General features: G+C 38.7%; 1 protein-coding gene across 1 annotated transcript in view; it reads right to left on the bottom strand.

The window, feature by feature from the left end:
• Positions 1–26,466, bottom strand: part of PLCG2 (phospholipase C gamma 2) — a 51,855-nt gene extending 25,389 nt beyond the window's left edge. Inside the window, exons 1-15 of the mRNA XM_014942591.1 lie at positions 26,228–26,466; positions 16,429–16,569; positions 14,617–14,710; positions 13,464–13,511; positions 10,671–10,755; positions 9,827–9,910; positions 8,663–8,706; positions 7,448–7,520; positions 6,319–6,420; positions 6,030–6,148; positions 4,589–4,674; positions 3,521–3,641; positions 2,205–2,373; positions 1,290–1,394; positions 981–1,070 (exon numbers count right to left, since the gene is read on the bottom strand). Coding sequence (XP_014798077.1) covers positions 981–1,070; positions 1,290–1,394; positions 2,205–2,373; positions 3,521–3,641; positions 4,589–4,674; positions 6,030–6,148; positions 6,319–6,420; positions 7,448–7,520; positions 8,663–8,706; positions 9,827–9,910; positions 10,671–10,755; positions 13,464–13,511; positions 14,617–14,710; positions 16,429–16,569; positions 26,228–26,423 — 1,557 coding nt within the window. The 5' untranslated portion in view covers positions 26,424–26,466. The remainder of the gene's footprint in view (positions 1–980; positions 1,071–1,289; positions 1,395–2,204; positions 2,374–3,520; positions 3,642–4,588; positions 4,675–6,029; positions 6,149–6,318; positions 6,421–7,447; positions 7,521–8,662; positions 8,707–9,826; positions 9,911–10,670; positions 10,756–13,463; positions 13,512–14,616; positions 14,711–16,428; positions 16,570–26,227) is intronic.
• Positions 26,467–27,889: the final 1,423 nt, after the last annotated feature.

Here is a 27,889-nt window from a genome sequence, read left to right as displayed (position 1 = left end):
TCTAATTTTATCATTTTGAAACATAGTACTTGTTATTGATATAACAATCTACTATTTCAGGATTTCAGCTCTTCCAAGCCCTGACCTCCCCTTCCACAAACAAGCCAATCACCTTCATAGTCACCCTTGACTCTCCTCCCCAGTCAAACCATTTCTTTGGAGCAGTGATCGACTTCAGCCTTATTCAAATATGTAATCAACAGAAAATGAGAAAATGCAGCAAAGCAAACACCAATTTCTATTTTCAAGGCAAAGCATCTTACTGTTAATTCACAGAGTTTCTAATCAGCTTTTTCCAGAATTCATCTTCCAGTTTTTCCCTACACATTAATTTACTGACATTAACATCTAGGTGAACGGGCAAAATGTTCTGCATGCACAGAGAGATCTCTGAACCATGTACATACATGTTAGCAATGAAAGAGTGTGCATGGAAACCCAAAAGGTTGGAACACGAAACATCACGGTTATCGCAACCCTTACTGAGCTTCATGTTTCTGCTTTACCACGTACAACAGCCAAGTAGTACATGCTCACCTCTGGCAAACACTTTGCAAATGTGAAATGAACAGCAATGCACTATGTAAGACATGTGCTGTATTATTAACACAACAAACCTTAGTTCATCACACTGTCTAGTTTGAGCATACCAATAACACTTAGCCAAAGGCATATAAAGACTTTGATTGTCAGTGCATGCATCAGCATTAGCATTTAAGTACCAAATTTGATTTCACTGTCTTTGTACTCATCTTTGCAAGTCCTCAATTAACCAAGGGAAAAAGTTATCTTATTAAAAATACAGTTAACCAGAGTAACTTGGCAAAGACCCTTTTTAAAATTTTTTATTTCCAAATACACTTGTTATCTCACATAGACCCTCTACAATTTCAACATCATCAGCAGTGTCTACACAGCTGTAGACACTGAAATAATCTGAGATAATAAAAAGAACACACTTAAAAAAACATAGCCATCACCTTTGATGAATCTTCATCAGCATTCTGTTCTATATCATCGCTGAATGAAAGCTTTTCATCAGCAATAGCACAGTAGTGCCGAGTCCATTTCTAAAAGTTGAGAGATATCAGAATCATTAACAAGACAGAGGAAAACTCACTAACCACAATTTCAAAACAGGGTTTAACAGTGAACAAAATAAACTCTTCCCCTCATTTACACCTGTTCAACTGACAATGTTACTTACACAAATATTAAGAAAATTAATGTAAATTTCCAGTATTACACAACCTCGTAACAAACTGTAGTAAATGCCACATAAACGATACCTGCTCTATTGTGTCCCACATGTAAAGTTCTCCTTGTTGCTTTTTTTCTTCTTTCTTGTCTTCCAAGTTCACATCAATGTCTCCCTTTGGCCCCAGTTTTTTGTGCTTAAAAACAAAACAAAACAAAACAAAAAAACCCACATTCATACACTCACATAGGATCATATATAAAATTGGTCACAATATTTCAGCATACTCAGTATTACTGGAAGTATCTCACTCCATTGCACAGCCGCCTTCTGTCATTACCATAACAGCTTTTCCACATGGCTTTATGCAACAGGGCTGGAATTTCTTTAACATTTAAATCTGATAATAAAGGTTAAAAATTTAGTAGAGGTATCATTCAAGCAAGGAAGAAACAACTAGTTTATTAAGACCTCACCATTCTTTAAGGACAGAAAACATGAAGTGACACATACCAAGAAGTAAGGATAGAACAAGAATCCCTCTGTAGAGAACAGGACATAAGGAACAAAAATCAAAACAAAACAAAACGATAAGGAATTAAAATGAATAGGGAATTCACTCTTCTACAAGAAAAATGAGCAGAAGGGACATCTTTTACAAAAAGAGCCACATTGCATAGGAAGTCTATGATGAGCATTTGCAGCAGTGAACCCTTGCTGAAATTTAGCAGGGACATCTCTAAAGGTCTTCCAGCTCATGAAAAGAGCTGATATTCGATCTGGCGCTTGAACACTTACTGCAAAAAAGACCAATAGCAAGCACTTTTAATATGTAGCTTTACAGAATTCCGTATAATACAGCAAAGTGTTACTAGTACACACTTCAAGCATGGGGTTTCTTGTCTCTCAACAGAAACTAAAAGCTAAACTGTGAAGCCAGAAGTAGGATTCCTGGCTCCTGTTCTTGTTTTCCTATTTTATCTACCAGCATGCAAAGCAAACCTACCTTAATGATGATTTTTTCTTTCAGCTGGGTTGGTGACGGCAGCTGATCAGCACTGGCTTCAATAGGTTTTGTTAAAAGCTGATCTCCAAACACCTCCTTGAACACTTTGGCCATGTGTCGCTGCTGCTCCACACTACAGTGTTCCTCAATTGACAGAATGACAGGGTATCTTTGATGGAGAAAACAAAGGTGAATGAAGACAATTTCATTTTGCTACAACTGGCGAGGCAAGGAAAAGATCATCCCAAAGATCAAAGAAAATATTTACAGCAAACAAGAAGACAGAAGGAATAAAGACAGACACATTATTAATAGATAATAACATATGTGCAATCACAGAAACATTAAGGTCAGAAGAGACTTATGGAGGCCATTTAGTCCAAAATCCTTCCACAGGAAGGCCCAATTCCTAGGTTAGACCAGGCTCCTCAGAGCTTTGTCCACCCAAGATATGGATATTTGCAAGGACAAAGATTCTTTTCAAAATCTTTGGGCACAGCTGCAGTGTTAAAGCACCACTAAGTGAAAATTTGTGTCTCCTCTCCTCAAAATTGCATTTGTTTTCCTTCACATGCACTCTGAGAAGAGTCTGGCTCCATCTTCTGTACAATCATCCACTAGGGAGTGGAAGTCAGCAATCTGACTCCCTCATTAATCTCTTGTTGAAGCTAAAGAAACTTAGTTTGTTTATCCCTTGGATATCATGTGCTTCAGCAGCAAAATTGAAAACTGAGTCAGAGAAAGCACTGCTCCAATTCAGCAGCTGGTAAAGTGGAAAAATAGGACACTGACAGCCCTACCTCCTTCCCAATTTGGGGACAATATTTTTGAGGTTAAGGACATCTCAGCACAAGTTATAGAAGGGTAGAGCAGAGACGCAGATTTAAACCCATGTTACCCGCTCAGGAGGCACACTATGAATTCTACATCTTCTCAGCTAAAATCCCCCTACAACATGAACACCACCTGGCAGATATGTTTCTAGTCACTTGTAGTATTTTATTATTTGGTTTTTAAATTTAAGGCATACTACTCAGCATTTGAAGTTTCACACCTCAATTTAATGAAAGACCCAAGCAAGGAGATGGGAATCACTTCAGGGTACTCACTATATTCCTTAGCAGCAAATTGTTATGTAATGGAACTTTTCCTCAAAACTGAATCTATTAAAGACCCACATTCGGCAGTAATTAAGACTGCTAGAATGTCATTAAGGCTACTAGAATGTCATTATTATGTCTAGATTACAGAGACATAAAGTTCAGGAAGGTCTAAGCATATTTAAAAAGGCTTAAGGAAAATAAATCAAAGCTTACTCAGATGCAACAAAAGCATGATCTTTGATTGCCTGCACTACGTCATCAAATTTGATCTTTGTTGTCCGTGTCCATCCATGGTAAATGATGGGTTTCCCATCAGGACCATCCCAGCAATCCACTAGGAAAGACAAACAGTGGAAAAAGGAAGAGACCAAGCAGTTACTTAAATAACTTTAGTATAAAGAATACATCCAAATCTTTATTGTTCCACATCTTGAGTCATAGACTTTAATGTTCTAATAAAATATTCTATTAGATGAATTTATATCTCTCACAGAGGAAATTAAGTTCACTTAAGTAAGAGCAATACAAATAAAATACAATATAAAATTTTACTACAGCATTATTATGTGGGAATCTGGAAATAAGGAATTCAGGCAGCTATATTGTCAGTCTACCAGTTTACTACAGTTTTCCAGGGATAAATACATTCCCTCAAGTGGCAAGTTGATAGCTTATTTATTTTGTTGATTTTAAGCCTGGAACTCTAATTTGAGATACATTTTGCACTAGCCAAATTGAACAGGAAGTAGCAAGTAGTTTTATGAAGTAACTGGTGAAATGACATTAAAGTAAAACTTTTCATAAGGTACACATGCACAGGGATGAAGACACGTACACAGTGGAGAACAAATGCACAAAGACATCAACTAATTTACAAGCAAGTTAGGATGATAAATGGTACTAAATTACAAAAATCTCTGCTCCTTAGGCTTTGTGTATTACAATGAAGGCAAATAAACTATCTATGCTACACAATAATTCCAGTTTAAATCCTGTGCCTTCATATAGTAGATGCAAGATTGACTTTCTGGTCACTGGTACAGTGAGATGAGATTTAGAAAGACCTTCTTAGTTATAGTGGAACAAGAATTAGAGCAAGTGAACAGGGCAATAGTGAGGCATAAGAAAAATAGGGAATCAGTGTTTTTTTATATGACTAACTTCAACTTAAGAAAACAAACTAGTTCTTGATTTCAGTTCTTTTTTCTTTCTTGGTAAACAGGGGAAACTCTACTTATATGGAAAGCATGTTATAAAACACTCCACAAACTCTTTACTCACACTCAATACATCGACATCCCATTCTAAGGCACCTGATGTAAGCTTCTGTGGAGGATTCACTTCTAAGCTGGTCTCCTGTCAGGTATCTAAGCAGCAAAAGGAAATTGTGAGAGACAGGCAGTCAATTTCAATGATTTCCCACTCATTCACCGGGCGACATTTTTTCTCCTGTCATGAAGAATGTTTTTTGATTTTATTTATTTTTACTTGCAATGGAAGAACTGGACTCTGCTGAACATGATGCTATCAGATTTCTGAATTGACCAAATTACAGGAAATTAAAGGCTCTAAACATCAATCAACTGTAACTGACTCTGGAAAGCAAATCATGAGCTTTGAAACATACCTAATCTCATCATGATGAGGCATAAAGATGTTGGAGGGATGTGGAGGGTATTTGAGTGATAACACATCCTATACTTCAAAATATACCTATAAGCTATATCCATGTGTGCTTTATTTCATTCCCGGTAATATTTTATTTGTTCATCTCTAGTCGTTCTCTTTACACCTTCCTTCTTTTGATTACAAAGCTAGATGAGCAAATCATCTTCATGTGAAGGCAGTTCAAACTCATCATTGCAGAGGTTTGTACTTGGGCTAAAGAGCTTGCATGACACAGACTGTCAAAGAAAAGGGCTGGATGCCTTAGACAAAAACTACAGAAATCAGCAGCTAAGTTCCTAAGCATAAAATTCTAAAAACAGTAACAACAAAAATACAGTCCCCAGGCCTTCAAAGTTCTGGCTGTAAAATAAACTCAAAATATTGAAGAAGAGTATTGATACCAAACTGCACTCCTCTTCTGTCTCAAGCACCTCTATCTGTTCTAATTCTTGTCATCCAGGCAAAAACCATCAATAGCCAAGTCCTGATCATCAGATGTGCTAATTTAAGGTCTCCATATTCCTTTCCTGCTGAGGACCAAACCTCTTCCACTTTGTGACACTGTAAACTGTCAGAGTATCTATCAACAGTGCACATCACTGCCTCCTTCCCCAAGACAACAAATCCACTGCCCTCCAGATCACACTAACAGGATGGAATTTTCCCACAGACAAGTGGGGTCCTTATGCCACTTATGTTTAGGTATAATTAATGCTGACATTAGCTCAATGAGGCTGGTAGTGCTTGGAAAAAACAGAAGCTCCTTCAATAACTTTAATTTCTGAAAGCAGGGAGGCTCTAACAGTTTCAACTCAAGACTTCTTATTTTTGTAACAGGATTTCTGGCAGCTGAGCTCACCTATATCTCAAAACCTGTAACTTCTTAAGAGAAGGGGAAAAAGAAGTCCCACAAACTGTATTTGCCACATTTAGATCACACTTTAGGAAGGTTTCACACATCCATGCAGTACATTTCTGGCATGAAGTATTACTTTCTCCTAACATGTCTAGGTCTGTTTGAACAGAGATAGACAATGGAGTTTTGGTAACTTACGTGTTATGAGAGGAAGAAATCCAGTAGTGGGACAAAGGATTATTCATGTCCTGCACATCTATTGAATCATATTTCTCATCCCAAATACTGTTTTCTTTTGCAAAAAGGTAAGTGAGGAACTACAATACAAAGACAGAGACTGATTTAGATGTTTTTCCCATACCATAAAAGAAACCCAGCAATGTAGCAAGAGAAGCCTAGAGGATCTGTCATCCAATTAACAAACTAGGAATTGGGAGTGAAAGAAAAGAAATCCACAAGGAACTATTAGAAAGTACCATTATCTTACCTCATCAACAAAGAGGAAGGGTTCAGCAGTTTCTCTCATAGTGTCATCAATAAACTTTGTCATTCGTTCTCGGACTTTACTGAGATCTTGTGCCCAAGATTCCTTCAGATAATAATACAGTAGAAAAAAATAACTTTAGAAGTGGTGTTATGCAATATAAGATCAAATAAGGAACAGAGACACCTATAGATGTGATTAACGTCTCTCTCAGCTGGCTAGTTTACTGCCAATATATTTTATTGTACCCACATATATTAAGAGTTTCCTCTGTGATGTCTAAGGGTGAAAAAAAAGATCTCCATTTAAGTACCTTTATATAGATTGGAGGCCTACAAGATACGTACTACATATGTACACATACACATATGCATGTACACACACATAAAAAAGCTGGCCTCCTTGAAGGATAGGCCTTATCTATAATCTCTCTCACTTCTAAGTGCAACCTGAACGTCCTTTTAACACAGTGAAATGAGAGAAAAAGAAAGTAGCAAGCTTATACAGGAACTGTAGGTCTCACTTTTCAATCATATTTGCAAATCTGGAGCTTAGCAGCACCTATGAAATATTACACAATTTTTTCCCATAGTGTCTGCGCTAAATAACATTATAGAACACCACGAAGACACAGTTCCAATCCCTGCTTCCATCCTTATCTGCTTGCTGGTATGGGACATTGAACTGGCCCCATTCAACAGAAAATTACCTTTCACTCAAATGCAGGCAAGTCAGCTCAGCTTTTTATGTAAGAGGTGCTAAAATGGGCTGCGGTGAAAGCATTACCCCAGATGTAACAGCTGTAACTAGGCCAAGCTATCACCTTTCACATACATCCAGTGTTTATTTCTAACCTTGTCTGTTTATCTGACTAAATGGAGACTTATTAAAACTAACTTACTTCATCCACTCCCTCATCCTCTGATGCACCTTCAGAGTCTTTATATATACATGAAAAATAATAGTTCTTGTGAACTTCAATGGCAACAAATAAGGAGAAATCTTTTTAAGGCCTACTATCACAGCTGATACCAATCATATTCCATGACACATCACATTTCTTTTTAATGAGCTTAGAAATTTGTGAGACAACCTCAAGAAAAAGAACTCAAAATTTCTGCAACCTTCGCACCTGCTGCTCATGTAGCAGGAATCTCTGGAAGTCATGGAGATGAACTGCTGAAGCATCTGGACGGTCAGTATTTCTTTAAAAAAAAAAGAAAGGGAAAGTGAAGATAAAGAATTAACAGAGCAAGTGTCATCAGATTTTACAGCATAAAACGATACGGATTCATATCTTGCATTTACAGGATACATGTGCTGCCACCAAGAAACTTTTTATAACCTCAGTGGAATTTAGATTAGGCTTGTAATAGTGTTTTATCTAATTACTAATTTATTTTTCTATTTTCTATTTATTTATCTAATTACTAATATTTTGAGCCTTTAAATAAAGCCCCCTGGATTCTCTATGCATTTTTGATAGTGATTCACTGGGAAAAAAACAAATCTCTGCTCATTGCTTTGTAGCAAATGAGCAGCATTCACTTGACAGGGGTGTTGCTAATCTTAGTTGACACATACGGAGACACCATTCTTTTAAATTATCATAGAGTCAAACTTCCACAAATAATATTATTCAGATGATATATTGTGATAAAACAAAACCTCCTGAAAAAGAAGACAAGATGCAGCTGCACCAAGAGAAAGCAGCACAACTGCTTTCTCTCTTGTAGGACATAAACACTGCATCATCTGGTACCAATCTTTGCTTTTAAGCAGTCTCACAAAGTTTAATTCATATGAGATGATCCAGGGCTAAGGAAATACCTCCTTAATCTGTTAGCATAATACTCCAAACCAAGATAAACTGATTTAATTCACAGTCAAAATGTTAGCAATGCCTGTGACCTCCCTTTTCATGCTATACACATCTTCCTTACATTTTCAAGTGCACTGAGAGATGCAGAGACTGTTACTATCAGCATTCTGCTCAAGTCCAGGCAAAGCCTGTGCACCACACCACTCTCCAGACTGAAGTTAAAATTTCTCCATCAAGTTGTCCTTCAACAGCTCTGTTCAGCTCTTAGAAATATCATAAATTTGCAATATGGTAAATTTGCTTGTTTAAATCCATACTGTTTTGGTAGTCAGAGGTAAAAAACATTTATCAAATTATAATCAGGACTTATTTCCATGATAATGGAAATGTAAAATGTAAAAGATGTATCGTTTCTTTTCACTTACTAAAGCATCAGAACAAAAAAAGCGATGTAATGCAACACTAATTCTGCAGCACTACAACCATATGGAAATGTGGAAAAATAATGCAAATGAAAAGTCTCACCCAAGAATGAACACAGAGGAATCCTTTTTGAATTCATCAAGAATCTTAAAGCAAAAAACAAACACACAAAAAAAGGGAAAGATAAATAATAAAATATGCAATTTTCTAACTAATTCCATCTAATAACATCCATTGGTATGGGAAGGGGAAATATATGCATTTTTGCTCTAGAGAAGCTGCATACAAGTTGGCAGTACACATTTTGAATTAAAGGCATAAGAGGAAACACACTGCCAACGCTGGCAACCGCACTTCAGGCCTTTCAGTGTGAAGATACGCAGTTCTCGGGCAAAAAACTTGCCTCCTTATTGGGTGTTTCACTCTTCAACTTTCTGCTCAAGATAATTAACTAGACTTTCATGACCAAAACTGAAACCCTGTCAGTAAATGGAGATTCTTCATTACTTCACAATAATTTCAGCATTACTTTTAAATAGCATAAGAAAGCTCTATTGCCAAAAGAAACTGCACTTTCACTATCAAAGTTTCTATTTTAGCAACTGCAAATTGAATCAACAATAAGCATGTCATCAACAAAGACTTTTATGCAAGTAATGTCAAATTGTATGTCTTCTCACAGTTTTAAAGAGTTCCTAACATTCAGAGTCACTGACTGTCTGCAGTTTTCACCAACTTCATGAATCTATGCCGTGCATACATGGCTCCCAAGGACTGTCTGATGCCTGTCCTGTAACGGACTCACCACCAGTAATATCCAAGCATGAGAGACGATGAGAACTATAGCTGTTATTTGATGGTCAGGATACATCCTCATGATTTACAGAATGTTCTTAGTGATAAAAAACTAATACAAGTACGGAAAAACCTTGCTCCCGTTAGTAAACGGATCAGCAAAGCCTAATGAAGAGATATTCTACATCCTGAACAAACACACAAGAAAAGTTCCTCCTAGAAACCCCGTTATATCTTTGCATATCTTTACTACAAACACACAAGAGGCAGCATGAATGGCTTATCTCCTAAGCCAATTGCTGATGGTGACTATTATCTGCACATCAAGTACAGTACTGCACCCTTTTTCTGTTACAAGAAAGGAGAAAAAAGAACATTACTAACAAATGGAAACAAGAAAATCATCAACATTGACTCCTAATTCTGATCGAGCAGTTTAACAGTATGAAGACTACTTATGAAAAAACTTACCGATTTCTGTTGTTCAAACATTATTTTCTTGTAGAACAAATGAAATTGTTCAAAACTAAGCTCTTCCTTGTGAGCACCTATTTCCTACAACAGAAAGTAGCAAGCAGTGAATTTAGAATTCCCTGAGCAGCACCTGCACAGCAAACAAGTTACTCTTGCTCCAGCTGCCACTCTCCCAAACATTCTGTTCTACTCCAACTTCATCTGTTTTAATCACTTGGGATTTTTTTAATTTATATTTTTTTGATACAAACAAGTAAACAGATTCTTCACTCCCTAGTGCTCCCAGCCCACATCGTTGCCCTTGCATTTTGTACCCTGACTCCATTTCCACTATGTTACTGAGAGTGAAGTAGTGCCTCATTCAGTCATTGTTAGCTGGAGGAACAGAGGAAAGAATGTATGTTTTAAGGGTGGAGAGTTGGAAAGCAGGAAAAGGTGGGGATATCTAAAATTCCTGTAGGAATGGAAACGACCTTCCAAAGTTATTAATATTAGCACAAATTGGAGTGAAGATGTTATTACTAGATCATATTGAAAAAAAATTACCTTATTCTTGCATATGAATTTTATCTTAAACATAAAACAGTTTCCTATGCACTTGCACAGGATCAGCACCAGAGCTCAAAAGCCAATGTTGGCTTTGGTCAATGGTACAATGAAAAGAAGGAACATTAATGCCTATATTCTCTTATAGCCTTAGACATAGGCAAAGCCAAGCTGAAAAATTAACTGATTTAATACATGGTAAAAAGCAAAAAAAAAAACCAAAGACAGTATCTTGACCAGAAATAACAATACCCATCAGATAACACCAAACAGATGTAAGTTATCAGGTAATTACCGCAAATTTATCCTTCAAGAACTTCATGCTGCTCACTTTGAAGTTTACTTGGGGAAGGACAGTTTTCAGCTCTCTAAGACTGATACTGAGAAAAAAAGAAGAAGGAAAAAAAAGATAGCAAAAACTTCACATTCTGTCGTATCTAGACAGCTACTAATATATTTTCTACCAACACAAAAACATGACTATGGAAACATTTTGGGTAGGGCTCATCTCAAATAATGGTAAACTTCTATAAATATAACACCTACATATGAGCAAGCTAGACATCTTATCCTGTTAACGGGGAGACATCAGCATTTCAATTAATTTGGGCATCCCTATTAGGATGAAAAGAACCATGCTGCAGAGACACCGATTTCTCTCCATCAACAATTAATCACATCTAGATGATGAGCTTAAATGTAGCTGTTTACACATTAATGCAATACCAGCAGGACCTGAGAAAACAAGGGTAAGACTCTGTCTTGAACCACAGAGTCATTCATAAGATTAACTCTCTGCAAACACAGGGTCAGAAAAGAGTCGTTTAAGAGCAACAAATTAGCATGTAGATGAAAGTAAGGCATCTATTCTATAGCGTCCATACAAGCAGCTACCCTGTGAGATGGTCTCATCTCCATTATGTACAGAGCGAAAGAGGCAAAGCAAGAAGCAACTTAGCCAATGTCCATGCCAAAGCCAGATTAGAACTCAGGAAATTCCTGGTTTTCCGCCTTGTCGCCAGACCTCTGGAAAAAAACACTAGTTTTAGGAACAAGAATGAGTACTCCATTTGTACCCTAAACACCAAGCACAAGAGATTTCCTCTGGCCAGACAAGTGCAAGCCAAAACAAAGAGCTGGGACTTCATTGCCACTGGAAAAAACTCAACCTGTGAAACAGGACTTGCCTGGAAGCCTAACCTTTACAATTAACCTCCCTAGAAACTGCAACACTAAACACAATGAAACTCAGCCCAAACTCCTTTCCTGAATTTTTCTAAAAGCATGAATCATCTACCAAGAGAACAAAAAACTGCTCTCTCCACGGTGCAAGTCCCCTTGATCCTAACCAGACTGCCTTGAAGTGATGAAACAACCCTAAAGCAACAAAAGAAAGCTCTTCAGCAGACATAGAGTCTCAGCCACAGCTTCTCCATTCTAATATTTGCTTTTGCTTCATGTTCCTCGCCAACATATCCCCATTGCAGGACTAGTTTTTCAAAACACATCAGGAGGTAGAAGCCAATATCCAGTAAAGGGTGGTACTTTCCTCTTCACTCGGGCCAGCTTAGGAAACACCGTTTATAAGCAGCGTCTCAGCTCAGCCTGAAGCCAGCTGCACAATGCCACAGGCTGTCTGCAGAACGGTGTTATTTCCTGCAATAACACAGTCTCATTCACACAATGAAACACCACACTTGATTTTGCTTTTAGGAAAGGGTCTAAATGAGAGGAAGCGCATGTACTTTTCTACATTGAATTACACCTTAGAATAAAGCTCATGTTCCAGACAAAGGGCAAAATCATGGTAAAGGAACAGACGTGGGGGAGGAGGGGTTAACATTCTTCTCAGTGTCGCATGATTTCTGGCAACTCTGAGAGGTATGCAGCTGAATTCATTAAAGAGGAAAAAAAAAGTCTCCTTTGTTGTGCAGAAGCTAGAAACCCACATCACACATGGACCTGAAATGAACTACTGAAACTCAAACATACAAAGCTACACAGCACAGTAGGAGCTACAACCCATGGGACTTCTTTCACATGAGAAGCACCAGGTCCAAGGTCATTCTTTGGCTTACATTTGTCATACATTGCAAAGAGAAAAGCCCATGTAGCCAGGCCAATTGGTTAAAAAAAAAAAAAAAAAAGATTTTGCCCATTAACTTGGTTTACTTCTATATCTATCCTCAAGAGTATCTTGTTTCCCACTGCCAAAGTCACTCTTTCACATGGTACTACCCTGTCATACCAGTAGTCCTCCTCCTCCTCTCCCCCAATATCCTCAGGTATCTCTGTTATCTCCTCTTCCTCTTAATATTCTGTTCCATTTTCCTCATAGCTCTGACTCCTGCAGGAAAGAATTCATGTTATTGCTGGGACAACCCTATCTCTGGATATACCTGGCTCTGCTGCTGTGACTCATTTCAAACTAGATACCACACATACTAGCCATGTTCAGGCCCCATCAGGACTGAAACAAGGGAAGACAAATCACTTAAACATCTGCACATCTGCCCCAGATCTTCAGCAGCCCATGTGGAACTCTGTTTATGCAGCTTCGTGGTCACTAATGACCAAACAAGCTTTTAAATGCTAATTCTGGTCTGTCTACATCAGCGTGTAGTCTCTCCAATGCCGACATGCTTCAGCAACGAAGGAAGAACTGGTGGCACAGTGGCACAGGAAAGCTCACAGCGGGTTATACCCTCCAAGCTGCTGGGCTCTAACTTGGCTATGAAAGGGCAAAGACCTCTATAAAGCAAGCAACCTAACATACCTGCCCAGCTGAGCTGTGTCTCTACAGTAAGACTGGAAGAAGACAATGACCTTTCCGCATTCTGGCAAGGTAATTTTAGGCTAAAAGCAAAACTATTTATTTTTCATCATTTGTTTCCTCATTACATGAACTCAAGTGAGTGCTATGAACACACTGTGTTTAGCAAAAGGCAAAACTAAAGTTGTTAAAGCAAGAGCAAATGCCATTTTCAGGGGTCTCATATTTCACATCCTGGACAAAGAATTATTTCTTTCCATTCCATGTTTGAACCTGCAACAAAAGTTCACCAAAAACAAAGAGAGATCTTCTTACCTATTTCTTCTAGTTTGATCAACAGAATAGATCTGTTTTCTCAGCCAGCTTGTGGAAAGAAGGAAAAAAGAAAAAAAGGATTATTCCAAGAAGTATGAAGAAAACACACCCAATGAAATATCAAAATCCATAGATGAAATTTAATAAAAATATTTGCAAGTCTTAAGATACATGTCTTTTAATAAACCAAAAACATTTCCAGTGCAGCAGCTAAGGATTCAGTCAGTTTTATAACCATATGTAAATATATACTTTTCTGCTGCTTAATACTGCATTTTAAAGCCACATAAACAACACAGGAAGGGGAAGGGCGTGCAGGACAGAAAAGAATGAGCAACCAGAAGCTGTAAAAATATAAGTGGATAAAGTGAGCCAAAACTTCTGCTAATATAAACTAGAGTAACTCCATCAAGTCAATGATTTACGCCAGCTGAGTCTGCTGCCTCAAAGATCTATTAGATGCATAAAAATTAAAATTAGGGGGAAGCTGGGGAAGGAGTTTAGACAGTTTTAACGAAAATCCTCATAAGAGTGCACGTCAGTTTTAGGAGCACAGCAAAATACTATTAGCAGCATTAAAAGTAAATATATACACACTAAATTTGTCATTATTAAGCTTATGCTTAGTCTCTATGGGAATCACTCCCCTGCACAAACATAGCCTGGAACCAAGTAGCACTTTGTATCACAGCTCACTGCAATACCATACAATAGATAAGAATAGATAAGGATAATTTCTCCCCAACTAGAACAGCAAGTAGGTAAAGACAAAATCAATGTCAAAGCCACAATTTGGTCAGGTAGCAAGCGAGAACAGGGTATAGTCTCACAATGGGTAACAGCAGTGACCACAAAAAAAATGTCAGCACTAATGAAATGCAATCAGATATGGAGACGGTGTTCAAAACTTGTCAACAAAACTGGCATTACAAGTAGTGGATGAAGCAGAATGCAATTCCAGAACATGTATATACTGAAACAGATGTGGAGAATTTCCATATGAGCTTTCTGTATCATACACTAACTGGAGAGTAACTGTTCTTAAGGTAACTGGCAGGCACCACTTGCTGCACCTTAGAAATGTCTTTCAGATTTTCCACTTTCAATTCCAAAGAAACATCCATTATCACAAAGTGAAAATATGTCCACATACCTCTCTGTGATCGCCGGCGTGGGAGCACTCATGACCTCTTGATACAAGATATTCAAGCCACACAACCATTTATCAGCATCATCTTTAGAGTCAGCTGAAATAAAAATAATATGCTATGAGAAACATCAAAACAAATCAACACAAAACCAAGATATAACTTGTGATGTTTAGATAAACCCTAGTATACAAAGTATACAACCCTAGTATACAATATATATTGATTAACCTTTCTCTTTGATAAATCTCATAATGTAGTTTCATGTTGCTCATAACAAAACCAATAAAAACCAGCATAAATTTGGGGGTGGGAGGGTTAATTCCAGAAGCTTTGTCAAAAAATACCTCCTTTTAGAAGTCTGCTTATCTGTGTAGGCAAGTTTCAATATCCCAGCAGAGAGAATATGAAACTACTGCTGAGCTCTTGTAGTAACACAATCAAAATTCACTTTTTTATCTTCTATCTCCTAAGTGGCTAAATCCCAGGGACCTAGATCTAGAGCAACTTGAAGTGCACAGACAAAAGGAATCAGGGTGTTATAGCATAAAGCTAGTTCATTATATTCCAAGCAATCTACAAGAAAACTGTAAACTACTGGCTTTTGATGAACATAAACACCTGCTGACTGTCCTAATCATGCCTCTAAACACAGATTGTCCCAGACTTAGGCAAGAGGAACAGGAAGGGAGCAATGTACAAAACTGGTTTAGCTTATATAGAACACATTTTAATACAAGTTTAAAAAAAAGTATAAAATCCCTTACACAGCTTAACACTAGGTACATCTTCCTCCCAATGTTAAAAATTGGTTTATCACTGTCTTGTTTTGTTTTAAATGTAGCTTGCCTTTCCATTTCCCGAACCAGAAAAGTCCTCCACATCATTTAACATGATCACATTTGGTAATGCTTCAACCCAACAGAAGCAAGATGATGAACTGCCTGCTGGGTACAGCCTTCCCTAGGGAATACCAGTTAAGTTGAAACCAATTTTTTCGGCCTTGGATGAGTTGTTATCATTACAGCTTTCAGCTGGGCAAAGCCCATTTGCTTTAGCATGCTGGTTCTGAAATTTCATGGAGGCATTCTTCAACTCAACCAGTTCTGAAAAATTATTTTCACACAGGAGCTGTAATCTGTGCAAATTCTTTTAACTGCCTTCAAAGCAGAACAGTTTCTCAAAAGATTAAGATTACATTTTATTTAAACATACTTTCAAACAATGCTTTATCCCCCAAGGATGAAGCTAGAGCCCAGCCTCAGCTCCCCATGGAAATGTTTTTCAATTAGTCACAATTTCGGAAAGAACACCCACTACCACTGCCAAACCAATTCTTCTCCCAAGACAATTCTGCCCTTTATGACAGCTACCATTCCCTTTAAGTAACAATTATTTTATATTGTTTTAAGAAAAAGCACTTTAACAAGGAAAAGGATTTCCCACTTAATTTAAAGTTATATCAAGTTGTTCTACAGTTCAGCATCACAGCAACATATCTCACGGTAACGAGTATTTTAAAAGAATTGGCAAACTACTAGTTTCAAAGCAAAACCAGAAGAGGCCTGGTTTTGAGAAATGCCATGGAGAAAGGATGCGGGGTTGTTTGAGGAAATCAGCCTGAAGGACCTGGGCACAGCTGCACTTAAGCACAGCCACTTAAAATTTTCACAGAGTTCAGCCAACAATGGTAAAACTTATTTAAAGTTAAAAGCCTATAACAATGGATTAGTGACAAGAAGTCTTTCATCTCCAGTGCAATTGATTGATTTTTTCAATCAGTCGGCCTAAAGAAGAAACAAGGAAGAAAAAAGTACCTGCTAAGCTTAAGGTGTTGAGGACAAACTGGGTACCATAAAAAATAGTAAAGCAGTGTTCTTCTCTGTGCTTTGCTTTGCAACGCTCGAAGTCCTTTGAATTCTTTCCTGGGCGAATTTCTTTTATTTCCATCAGATCCACTGAAAGAAAACAATATTCAGTCAGTACAACCACACTTCAGTTCAGCAGAGCCTGAAACAATAAGATAAACAACTCAAAGCATGCATACATAAATGTAATACCTATATATATAAACTTACAGATCTTTATTGAGCAAGAAATGGAAATTGCACCAGCTTGTAATCCACAAATCTACAACCAATTATATACAGACAACAGAGAAGGACCAAAAGAAGGAGAAAAATAATGTCATGTTTTTATCATTTCACTATCGCTGATTACCTATGGACAAAGTGTATACATGTACCCCTTTTGGGTTACAGAAAATGTGATTTCACAAGTGGCATTTACTCTGAGCAAGACATGACAACTCTTCAGAGACAAAAAAGAAAAGATACAACTGCTAACTTACCCACCTAAAAAATTATGCATCAGATCTTAGTCAGCTAACCTTGCCAGCTCGTCAGCTAGTATAGTCACTGGCACTTGTAAGAAAATTGTTTAGAGTATGAACATTAAGAGAAAATCCAGCTTAACAATTAAAATGTTTGTGAGCTTTTTCCTGGTCAACTCCAAAGAGATCGCTGTCATTTAACATAACCGGTGTATCACTTTTAACTTGCCACTTTTTACAGAACACAGGTACGCATTATAGAGCACAGCAGACCGGGAACACTGCACAAGTACACATTCTTCTCAAGTCAGCTCCCTTTTAATCAAACCCTTACTACACGGGCTGCATAACAGTAGTGAGACAGCACTGAAATAGAAATATGTGCACTCTCTAGATAAGATACTTATTAGAAAACTGAGGAAGTGGTTTTTTGTTCTGCCTGTGGACCAGACAAATAAACAGCTCTTCCCACTTCTGGACAGTCTTATGAGCTACACAACGAAGAGTGAAGAAAAACATTTTGTGGCTGCTCTTGAAATGTGCTTATCAGACTTAGCAAGATCCAAGGAAAATAGCTGAAGGCTTCTGTCCATGCATTTAAGAATGCCACAAAATAAAAATCCTGTTTTAAATGAGCACCTCATCAGTAACTAAGCACAGTTAATACCATAATGGAAAAGCAATTTTGCTGCCAAAAGAAGGGGAGCTGAACACTGGTTAAAGCTTTGGCCTGTGTAATGCTGTGTTTCTGTGATGCCAACATGGAAATGAGAGAGACAAGAAAGGAAGTTCATCAATAAAATCCTGATAATGAAACATTAATTCATCTTGGCATTTCTCATTCTCTGTAAAGTATCCCAGGCCAAACTTTCCACCAGACATTCCTTTCTACTAGTCATTAAACAACTTACCTTGGGGAAATGGAACCTCAAAGGTTAACCTGAACTAATTGCAGGACACAAACATCTTTCTTAAACTATTTTTTCCAAATTTAATTATCTTCAAGATAGAGCTTTTAATGTCTCAACCTCTGTGTCTCAGCCCCCCTCTCAAACCATGAAAACATCTACTAAGATTGGCATACCTGATTGGCCAAGAATGCAAAATTTAGATGCAAACTTCTAAAATAAACTCATTACATGACCATAAGTGGCCACAAACCAAAAGCTCCTACTGATGGCTCTGATCCCCTTAGCATCCAGAGTACCACTTAGATCCCTAGTGGTGTATCCAAATATCCATCCCAAAACACCATCATCTGAAAAACATGATCTAAACCCACCTATTCATGTTAGCATCAACAGAGAAGAATCAGGATGTGGAGACAGAAAGTACTCAAATGGAGAGGGAAGGAGGTGGCACGGCTGCAATAAACAGCGTGGGACTGCGCACTGTGTTGGCTCAATCTAACCATGGGCAAGAGCAAACCCAGTCTTTTGCAACCCCAAACCTCTTTTCCTTTCCCTTCACCCCAAAAATCCCTGCTGAAAACCAAAGCTTTAACTTTAAAGTGAAGCATACCTTTCGTTTCAGACTCCTATAAATCCACACATATAAATACCACACCACAAAGCTCCCCTCTAAGTATAAACTATAAGCAGCGATAAAACAGATTTCACAACCTGCCTTGCTGTTGTCCTTTCCAGTGGCTCTTACCTCATACCGACCTCTGAAGCAAACACACAAACTTACTCAATGTCACCCCTCAGTTACATACACTCACTACGCTTCTTTTCCTTGCATTAAAACCTTTCAAACTACCATCCCGTTCTCCTGCGTGAACATACATCTATATACATACAGGGACAAGGATTCTTGTACACACGGTCTCACACTGGTAACTGTATTATTGTTTCTCCAATTGGCTTTTGAAAAAGAGATTACTATACTCTAATTGCTAAACATTCAGTAAACAGAAATGGTTCAGCAGGTGAACAAAAGGCGGGGGGGGGGGAAGGGGGGAAGAGAGAGAAAATATTTATATAAAAAACTCTCATATTCAGAATTTTACATTCCTGTATTCTTCAGGTAACCTATTATATGTGTTCTACAAAATTCAGGCAAGGTATCATTACTTCAATAAATATATGAAACAGATGTACAAAGCAAAAGTTTTATTAAATATTCTTTAGATTTCATGAAAGAAAGATATAATATATGTTATAGGTAGGTTGGAGTCACCTGGCACCCTCCACACGATGCCCACTAAGTCCAGAATGGCTGATCCCAACTGAATGGAGAAAGGAACGGGCCAGAAAAAAACTGCAACATGTTTCAGACTCAGAATAGAAAATCTACTGTACCAATTTGGCTGTTACGCAGTTACTGTGAACTTTTTATAGCACAATCTGAACAATTACAATGTAGCTTCATGCCTGTGCCAGAACTACAAGCACAGCACCTCAGACACTGTGTCTTCTTACTGCCTCAAAGTCCTGGAGCCTTCCTCCTTATCAATCCCACCTACAACTCACAGAGCAGCATCCTGGCCCGGCTTCACAGACAGGTATTCCTGGGGCCTGACGCTCCTGAAAAAAAGCACAGACCTGGACACACACAGCTTGCAATGTCAGAACAAATCCAATAGGCTTGCAACTGCGATTTCCATAAAATTGTGCAAGATTAATGCACTTCCCAAGGAAACATAAATCAAAGGATGCCCTGTAGAGAAGTTGACGCACACCCAGCAAGACAAGGAGGACACTCACAACACATTCAGTCTCCAGCCAAACAGCTTAGAGGTCTAGTGCCACTCTAAAAACCGTACAATACTAGTTTACATTTCATCCACTCTTCTGTGTGGTTATTTCCGCAGGTTAAAAGGATCTCCTTGGCAGCCTCATCAGTCACCTATTGATTCTGACAACTCCCGCAAGTGGCTCTTTAACAAGACTGGACTCCGAGGCACCTTCAATTACCATCCCGTCTCAGGCTCTGATCTGGACATGCAGTATTTGTGGCACTTCAGAGCCTGAAGCTGCTGAACCTCAGCTCCCACTGTTGTGTGTTGTTTGGCAAATGAGCTAATTGAATGGATCATTACCCTACCACATAGCTAGTTTCCAAAGACTGCACAGATTAATTGCTCAGTGCCTTCCAAAGCGCCTGCCAGAGATCTTTACTGCCATACACTTAACAATAAACTTTTGATCCTCAGCACCTCCACTGATCTCCATTCAAATAACCTGGCAGTAGTGATCACATTTAGTCCCGCACTTACAGATATGAATTGCTGTTACCTTCCCTTCAGCTACACTTAGAGGCAGACGGTAAAATAGAGCTTAGATTTCATGACAGGAGATGCTGTGCAAGCTGAGCAGAAGACAAGACATAAGGTAGAGAACGACACGAACAGAACGGCAAAAAAACCTACATTGTTGTACACAACACCCCTTGTGCTCCTCATTCCAAACCAGCACTGCTAGTCAAAGGGAGAAGTTCTGCCTCTGTCCAACCCCTGTTCATGCAAAACCCGTCTCTGGTTGGGAGCACAATTGTTCATCAACCAACAGACCAGTGGGTAAGGGAAAGCACCCTGCTTAAAACCAGCCAATGCCAAGAGCAGAACACCTTCTGTTAGCTGGAAGTGCCCATGTAAATCCACCGTTTGGAGGCATGTTTGCATAGACCAGCTTTGGTCAAATCAGGTAATTTTAGGCTGGAAAGTCAGGCAGATTGTATATAAATGGGATAAGTCAGAAAACCTTAGAGGTTGTCAACCTAGCAAGGTACCCTTGACAGAAAAGTCTGATAAATGGTGGAAAATTTCAGGTGAGACTGGCATGATGGACTACACTGTCTCATAAAATTGCACTTCCGATTCAAAGTCCCTGGGAGTCTTTCAGTGTCGGTGGCCACAAACAATAGTTGATTAGAGCTCAGAGTTATGTACTTAATGGAGGAGAAGAAAAAGCCTACAGAAATATGCAAAGGAGGCTTAGAACTGGAACTCAGGTCATGAGCATTATTTACTTCAGCAGGTATTTTCCTAAATCTCAAGAAGTCTAAAGGGAAACTATTGGTAACGTTTCAGAGAGGAAAATAAGGGACTCTGATCACCTAAGTGCTGTGGACCAAGACATCAGGTGGGCATCCTCTATACGAATACATTCAAGTTTTCATGTGTGTGTGTGTATATATATGGCAACATTCTGCATTTAAGAACCAGTTTTCAGAATCTACATGTTTTTTCAACAATTTGCATTACAAAATATTCCAAAGAAGGTTTCATTTCAGGAAGGCAGAGACTGCCCCCTGCAACACAGGCTAGATGCAAATGAGCACCCAGTGAATGAAGAAAGCCTTTAGTGTCCTTTTGCAAATGTACTTCATGGTGGTTAGTGAGAACAATGGCTTTGTTCTCACTTCTGCAGAACTAAAGATTAACTATACAAGATGTGCCTTAAAAGCCTGTTTTATTCAGAGCAGCAAAGAAACATGTCCTTCTCTGAGAGAAAGCAGAAATCTCCTGCAGCACGACAGTACAGATGTGGCATGGAAAGTAATTCACCTCATACAAACAGTGAAATTTAGTGAGATATTCAGTGGCCCAATGAAGTCATTAAAGGTAAGCCACAAAATTATCTGAGAACACAGCTAAAAGGATGGAACATGAGAAACAGTGTGGTACATCTTGAGAAGGCACACATGACTACCTTTCCAAGGGGTCCTCTGGGGATTTAGCTGTGACACTGACTGACGTAAGCTTTAGAGAAGTGCATCTTTTAAACCCAGAGGTTTATAAGTAATCAGGGCACACAGAGCTGTCATGTGCACTAACAACAAACTACCATTAAATTAATAACTTCTCACTGCTCAGTAAAGCCCTTCCCAGTCTGAGCTCTAAATTCAAGGGGCCATCCATCCCCAGTGGCTATTGGTTTCATATTAAAAATTCAAAGGCACTTTCACAAAATGAGATAAGAATATGGCAAATTTTAAACATGTGCCCATAAAAGTTTAGATTCTACTCCATGCAACAAAACAAACCAAAAGTGTTGCCACATGAAATTTTGACTTTGGGTAAAGCAACTGGTGTACCGACATCTTGCATTCACTTTGTTCAACCACATTAGGGGTGCTCAGGTCTGTGAGGTTCATTCCATCCCCGTTTCGCTGCCCGGCCATGACAGGAAGTCTGGTCGTTCTAAGTTAGCATTAAACATTGCAGAACCAAGCTGCTAAAGGGAAGAAATTATTTGAAAACAGCTTAAAGGCTACACACATTCATTTTTTCATTTGACCACGGAAACCAAGCTCTAAATACTCAGCTGAAGACTTACACAAAGATCCCCTGAGTAGCAACTGAAATACCGCCATTTCATAACAGAAAAAAAGGTGAATTTTAACGTTCCTTTGAAAAGAAACTCCGCAAAGAGCAAGAAGTGAATTCACTTTTGCAATGACATACTGGCTTTTAACAGTATTCAGAATACAGAAAGAAAATGACAGAATAAGGACTTGGAGTTTTCAATGTGAGTTACGCTTATTTATTACTTTATGTCTGAAACAGTAAGGAAATTCAGAGAGATATTCTGCTAGGAGTAAAAAAAGAAAATAAATAAGTCATTATTAGAAATTAGCAAGGTTAAGTCTAACATTGGAGCAAGAAGCAGCATTCAATTCACACTCCTCAACAAAATACGTAGATACTCATTACTTCACCCAGAACGGTATAGATGCTGTAAATTTTGATACCATCTTCTCCAAAGGGAAAAAAATAAGTTTTCCACCACAGAGGAAGTCCACATCGGCATTAACAATTCTACTAATTAAATGACTAAGCTGTTTAACCTATGGAAAAAAAAAGATCCCCCATCTATGTTTAAGAATTTAAGGCACTTTCAAAAGTAATAATTCAGGTGTCAGGTTTTTTAAGTTTCCAATGTATCTAACAGCCAAAAGGATGCACGGAACCAAAATTTGCTCTCTTTGGCAGGTCAATTCAGGAAAGATTTTAAAAACAATATTAGAAAACATTAATTTCAGGGAAAACATGTTGCAGGATAAAATTCGCAAAATACAATAATGAAGATTAAAAAATGTATGCTTGTATTACAGAGAAACACACACTTGCATGTTCAAGGAAGACCCCGTGGATTTCTCGGAGCATAATTTCTCCTGGCTGTGAATCATCACTTAACGCAAAGATTCATGGAAAATGCTTGTATTACAGAGAAACACACACTTGCACATTCAAGGAAGACCCCGTGGATTTCTCAGAGCATAAATTCTCCTGGCTATGAATCATCACTTAACACAAAGATTCATGGAAAAGTATGCAGAAACATATGTGACTAATCAAACTCTAGTCACCACAAACTTTCCCTTAATAATTGTCCTTAGAGCACTTTGCATCTGATAAAGAATGAAATATCCATCATGGATCAGCCTCCTGGAGATTTACAGCTTGCCACCTACTTGCTCTACAAGCTTAAACATCTTAACCTGTTTGGGCCCTCACTTATTGATGTGCATATAAATGTCTATACCACAACATGAGGAAATCTGGGAGGCTTTATTTGGTAGCACTGAAATGTACTCTCAGGCAGCAAATCCCAGGTGCCAGCTGCACAGACATGTCTCTTAGCAGAGCACTGACAAGCACCTCTTACTCCTGGCCACCCCTTCCTTCCCTTCTGCCTTTCACTGCTGTCCAGTTCACCGCTATCTCAGCTGTGACAGTACACTTGTTGGCAGGCCATTCGGTATCCTAGCAAAGAAACAGCCCTGCAGAGTAGCTGATGTGGAGGCAGAAGTGACCCCCAGATACCAGGGGGATGTACAACACACATCCATTGTGCGGCCAGCCTGGGACAGTTGGAAGTGGTGAGAAACAACACAGGGTGTGTGTAACCCAAGGGCCACCACGGGGACCCACACGTGGTCGTAAAGGGTACGTATACAATAGAAATACACAGCAGAACCATAAGGAAGTGACACGCTGAGCAACACACCGCCATAAATCATGCTGCTAAGTCACAGCTTCACAGTCATGTAGCTAGCATGCATAAATTAGTTTCTGCAAGAAAAGGGCCCATTACAAATTAAACACGCAAATCAATTCCTTCCATACAAAGAAACTGAAGCTTCCTTCTCTCATGTGTTAATAAAGCAAAAGTTAGTTTAGCTCTACTATAGTTACCAAGATCTGTAGTTCTTAAATTGCAAAGCCACGAGTGTACAATGCTCAATAAAAACTATTGATAGATGATCCATGGCCAAGTCACACTGGGTCCCACTCGCACTAGGGTATCTCTTGATGAAAAATGCATTCCCCCACCACCACACACTTTCCCCTGCTACGTAATCAAAGTTGCCAAATGCCTTCCCCAGCACCAGGCAGCTTCCAAGTCAAGTTGTGCTACAGCAAGTAGTGAGGGAAGACCATGGTCCACCCTAGACTTCTAAGAGATTTGCTTATTTTTTCTGGCAATGGTATCTATCACCAGCTGCAGATCTAGTACCATGGGGTTTAGACCTACAGCCCTGCAAAAAAGGGCTCCTTTATTTCTATGCTGTCTTTTACACTCAAAATTCCTCCCGAAGTTCAAATTACATTTTTACATTAACAGTGCTTTGCAATAGAACTCCCATACTTAAGCCAACTGTACAGATGAAAGAAACAAAGCACAAAAAACCCCACACTGCCTCAGAGTTAGGAAGCTGGTGTTATTATGCTTTTTATATAGTCAATGGCCAGAGCAAGAGACTCCAGCAGACAGTAATTGAGAGCAGGAACTAAACTTTGCTCTGGAGGAGCCTTTCATTCTCTCAACTGACTCTCTGGGCAGACAGGTGAGACTAGCCATGTAAGTTAGCTGCTTAATATTAGGCTGTGAAAATATTACCTCAAAGTTATTTCACACACAGTCAGAAATACCAGGCCTATTTATAGGCCTCACACCCCCAGACCCCGTGCATTCTGCATCAGAGTCACTAACCTTTTGCTGAGTGACTCTGTGGGGCAGTACTATTGCAATGCTCACTTCTTAGCCAAGAAATGGAGCAAATTTCCCCTACTGAAATCAATGACAGAGGCTCCACTGAAACAACAGTTAGTATCTATACCAAGAAATATACATGGCAAAAAAAACCAAAACACAATGGCTTGAAAGCACCAGTGATCTGATGAAGTACTAATACTACACTGCAACATACAAAGCACAGCAGGGGGGAAAAAAAGGAAACAAAAATACAAACAAACAGACAACACACAAATCCTCAAGGGAAAAACTTTTGTCATCAGAAGTTAAGCCAATCTTTTGGCACCGATGACATGGGTGGCATAGGATGAACGGTGCTGAGATTACGAGCCCCACAAGCAGTCCCAGAGCCCACCTAGTAAAGTTTAGGTTATCTTTAACAGTTTTAAATGAGGACAATGCAGAACACAAAGAAATGCCATTACTAAGTAAGAGGGAAAAGAAAAAGCTCCGACACTTTGTAGCCAGCATCTACAAGTATTTCCCTCAGATGATCTTAGAACTTATTAGGGCATCTAAAATGTCTCTGTGTATAGAGGAATCACAAGCTGACTAAAAGAAGCCCAAGCATGGCTGAACGCAGTCACCCCTCGCCCCGACCTGCTTCCTTCAGCCATTTGCATAGCTCTCTGCAGGCCCACAGAAGGAAGCACGTGTTGCTGGCATTCATTTTAATACACTGATGAAACCCTGCACGCCAAACGTCCACAGAGCTTTCTCCCCAGTTCATTTTTGTTAGAAAATTCCTTTTGTACAAGGCGACTCAAGTCTTCCAGAAGGTCAATGTCATATCTCCAGTACTTAGTGTGTGGTTTGAGCCGCACAATGAAGACAGAAACAGTTTAAAGCAGATGTCCTAGCCTTTGTATATCCTCACTTGTTACCACACCAAAGGCCTGGGTCTAGAAAGAGTTTTCTAAAGAAAGGTATTTCCATTTTACTTATTCATCTAGAGAAATACATCTGCACTGAGCAGGAAACAGCCATAACTTGGCAACTCTTTCACTCTACACAGAATTCAGAGAACACAAGCACCATCATATTCAAAGATGAAAATTTTGAGAACAGGGCATAGGGTAAAAGCAAGTTAATCATATTTAAATAGTGTTAGTACCTAAATAACCAGCTGCAGAAGATTCTTTACCTACATTGCAACAATTCACAATATTCTCAGCAAATTACCAAACTCTTTTCAGCCAAAAACTTCATTACATTAACAAAGGTGCATTAAATCAACATTTGACAACTACATCAATTTATTAGTGACTCCAAGTTAATGTACACTTTGCAAATACTCACAGAAACCTTCAATCTTGTCAGCTGTCTTGCTCCATGCTACCTGCCTGGTTTCCATTATGACTTGAATAGTTCTCCTTTCTGGATTACTCTTCTTAAGACTGAATACTGTCATAACAGTTCCCAACTCCAAGGTCCTTTTGATCTGGCTTTTCTCATACTCCGGCAGCACTCCATAGTCCATACTCTTTCTGGGCATTTTGTTTCCTTTTTTTTTTTTTTTTTTAAATCAAACTTTTATGGTTTTCAGTGTCCTGAAAAAAGAAAGAAAAGGGAGAAAATTCAATATTTAAAACAGTGCTTTTATTTCTTTAAAAATGACGTTTGTGTAAGTTAAAGCTACCTAATAGAGACCCCTGCCCATTCAAATACAAGGCAGATCCATGGCTAACATTAACAGCATCATTGCTGTTTTATCCTGAAATGAAGTATGAACAGCCTTCACAGAGGGTAGTACCAGTGACACTTTGGTGGCATGCTGCTGCAAAATCTGTTGAAAACAAAGAGCTGGGCAGAGCAGCCGCTGCACGCAATGAATTGTGCATTTTTTTTTCTTTTTTTTTTTTTTTTTTAAATCAAACTTTTATGGTTTTCAGTGTCCTGAAAAAAGAAAGAAAAGGGAGAAAATTCAATATTTAAAACAGTGCTTTTATTTCTTTAAAAATGACGTTTGTGTAAGTTAAAGCTACCTAATAGAGACCCCTGCCCATTCAAATACAAGGCAGATCCATGGCTAACATTAACAGCATCATTGCTGTTTTATCCTGAAATGAAGTATGAACAGCCTTCACAGAGGGTAGTACCAGTGACACTTTGGTGGCATGCTGCTGCAAAATCTGTTGAAAACAAAGAGCTGGGCAGAGCAGCCGCTGCACGCAATGAATTGTGATCTAAATTTCTCAGCAAGACCAATGTCTCTCTTCTAGCTACATCATAGCACTACCTGCTTCCTCAGGCTTCTAACACAGTTTTCCACACTGAAATAAAGTAAGCAAAGGTCTGTTTAGCCCAAATACATAAAAATTACGTTAAGAGGCATAACTCCCTCTATGCTTTTATGCATGCGCATCTTTAATTGCATGTACATCTCCATCACCACTAATACAGATTCACATGTCTAAAGTCTCAGCATTATAACAGAAAAAAAGCGGGGCAGGGTGGGTAGGGGGAACCGACTGAGAAAAAAGACCTGGAAGAAATACTGGATGTAAGTATACCTGAGTAATAAGGACAGAAGAGCAAAAATACAAAGCATGCAAAGTACCGAAATGCCAGAGAAAATAACATCTAGGTCACAAGAAAGAAAGCATTTAAGTCTAAATAAAACTAAAGAACCCATTGGAAAAGTGTAAAAAAAAATGTGTTCAAATTAAAGCAGAACTATGTTATAAACCTCTTCTAAAGAAGCAGTATTTAGTATATCTGTGGCATTTTCTGACATATTTTCTACATTCTTTCCTAACTAAAAAATCACTTGCACAAATCGCTTTGACCAGAGCAGTTTATTTCACTTACCAAGCCTCCACCTTCTGTGCCCAGTGTAACCAGCATCCAAGGAAGGATTACTCCCTGGGATGGTTACACAAGCAACTCTTGATTAGACAGCCAAAAATGCTACCTAGTACAATTATTAGGAGAATGCTCTTTTGTAATACCTAGCAGGTT

The sequence above is a fragment of the Calidris pugnax genome, unplaced genomic scaffold (genome assembly GCF_001431845.1).
Source record: "Calidris pugnax isolate Ruff unplaced genomic scaffold, ASM143184v1 scaffold28, whole genome shotgun sequence".
Taxonomy (NCBI): domain Eukaryota; kingdom Metazoa; phylum Chordata; class Aves; order Charadriiformes; family Scolopacidae; genus Calidris; species Calidris pugnax.
This window is presented reverse-complemented; position numbering and strand designations above follow the sequence as displayed.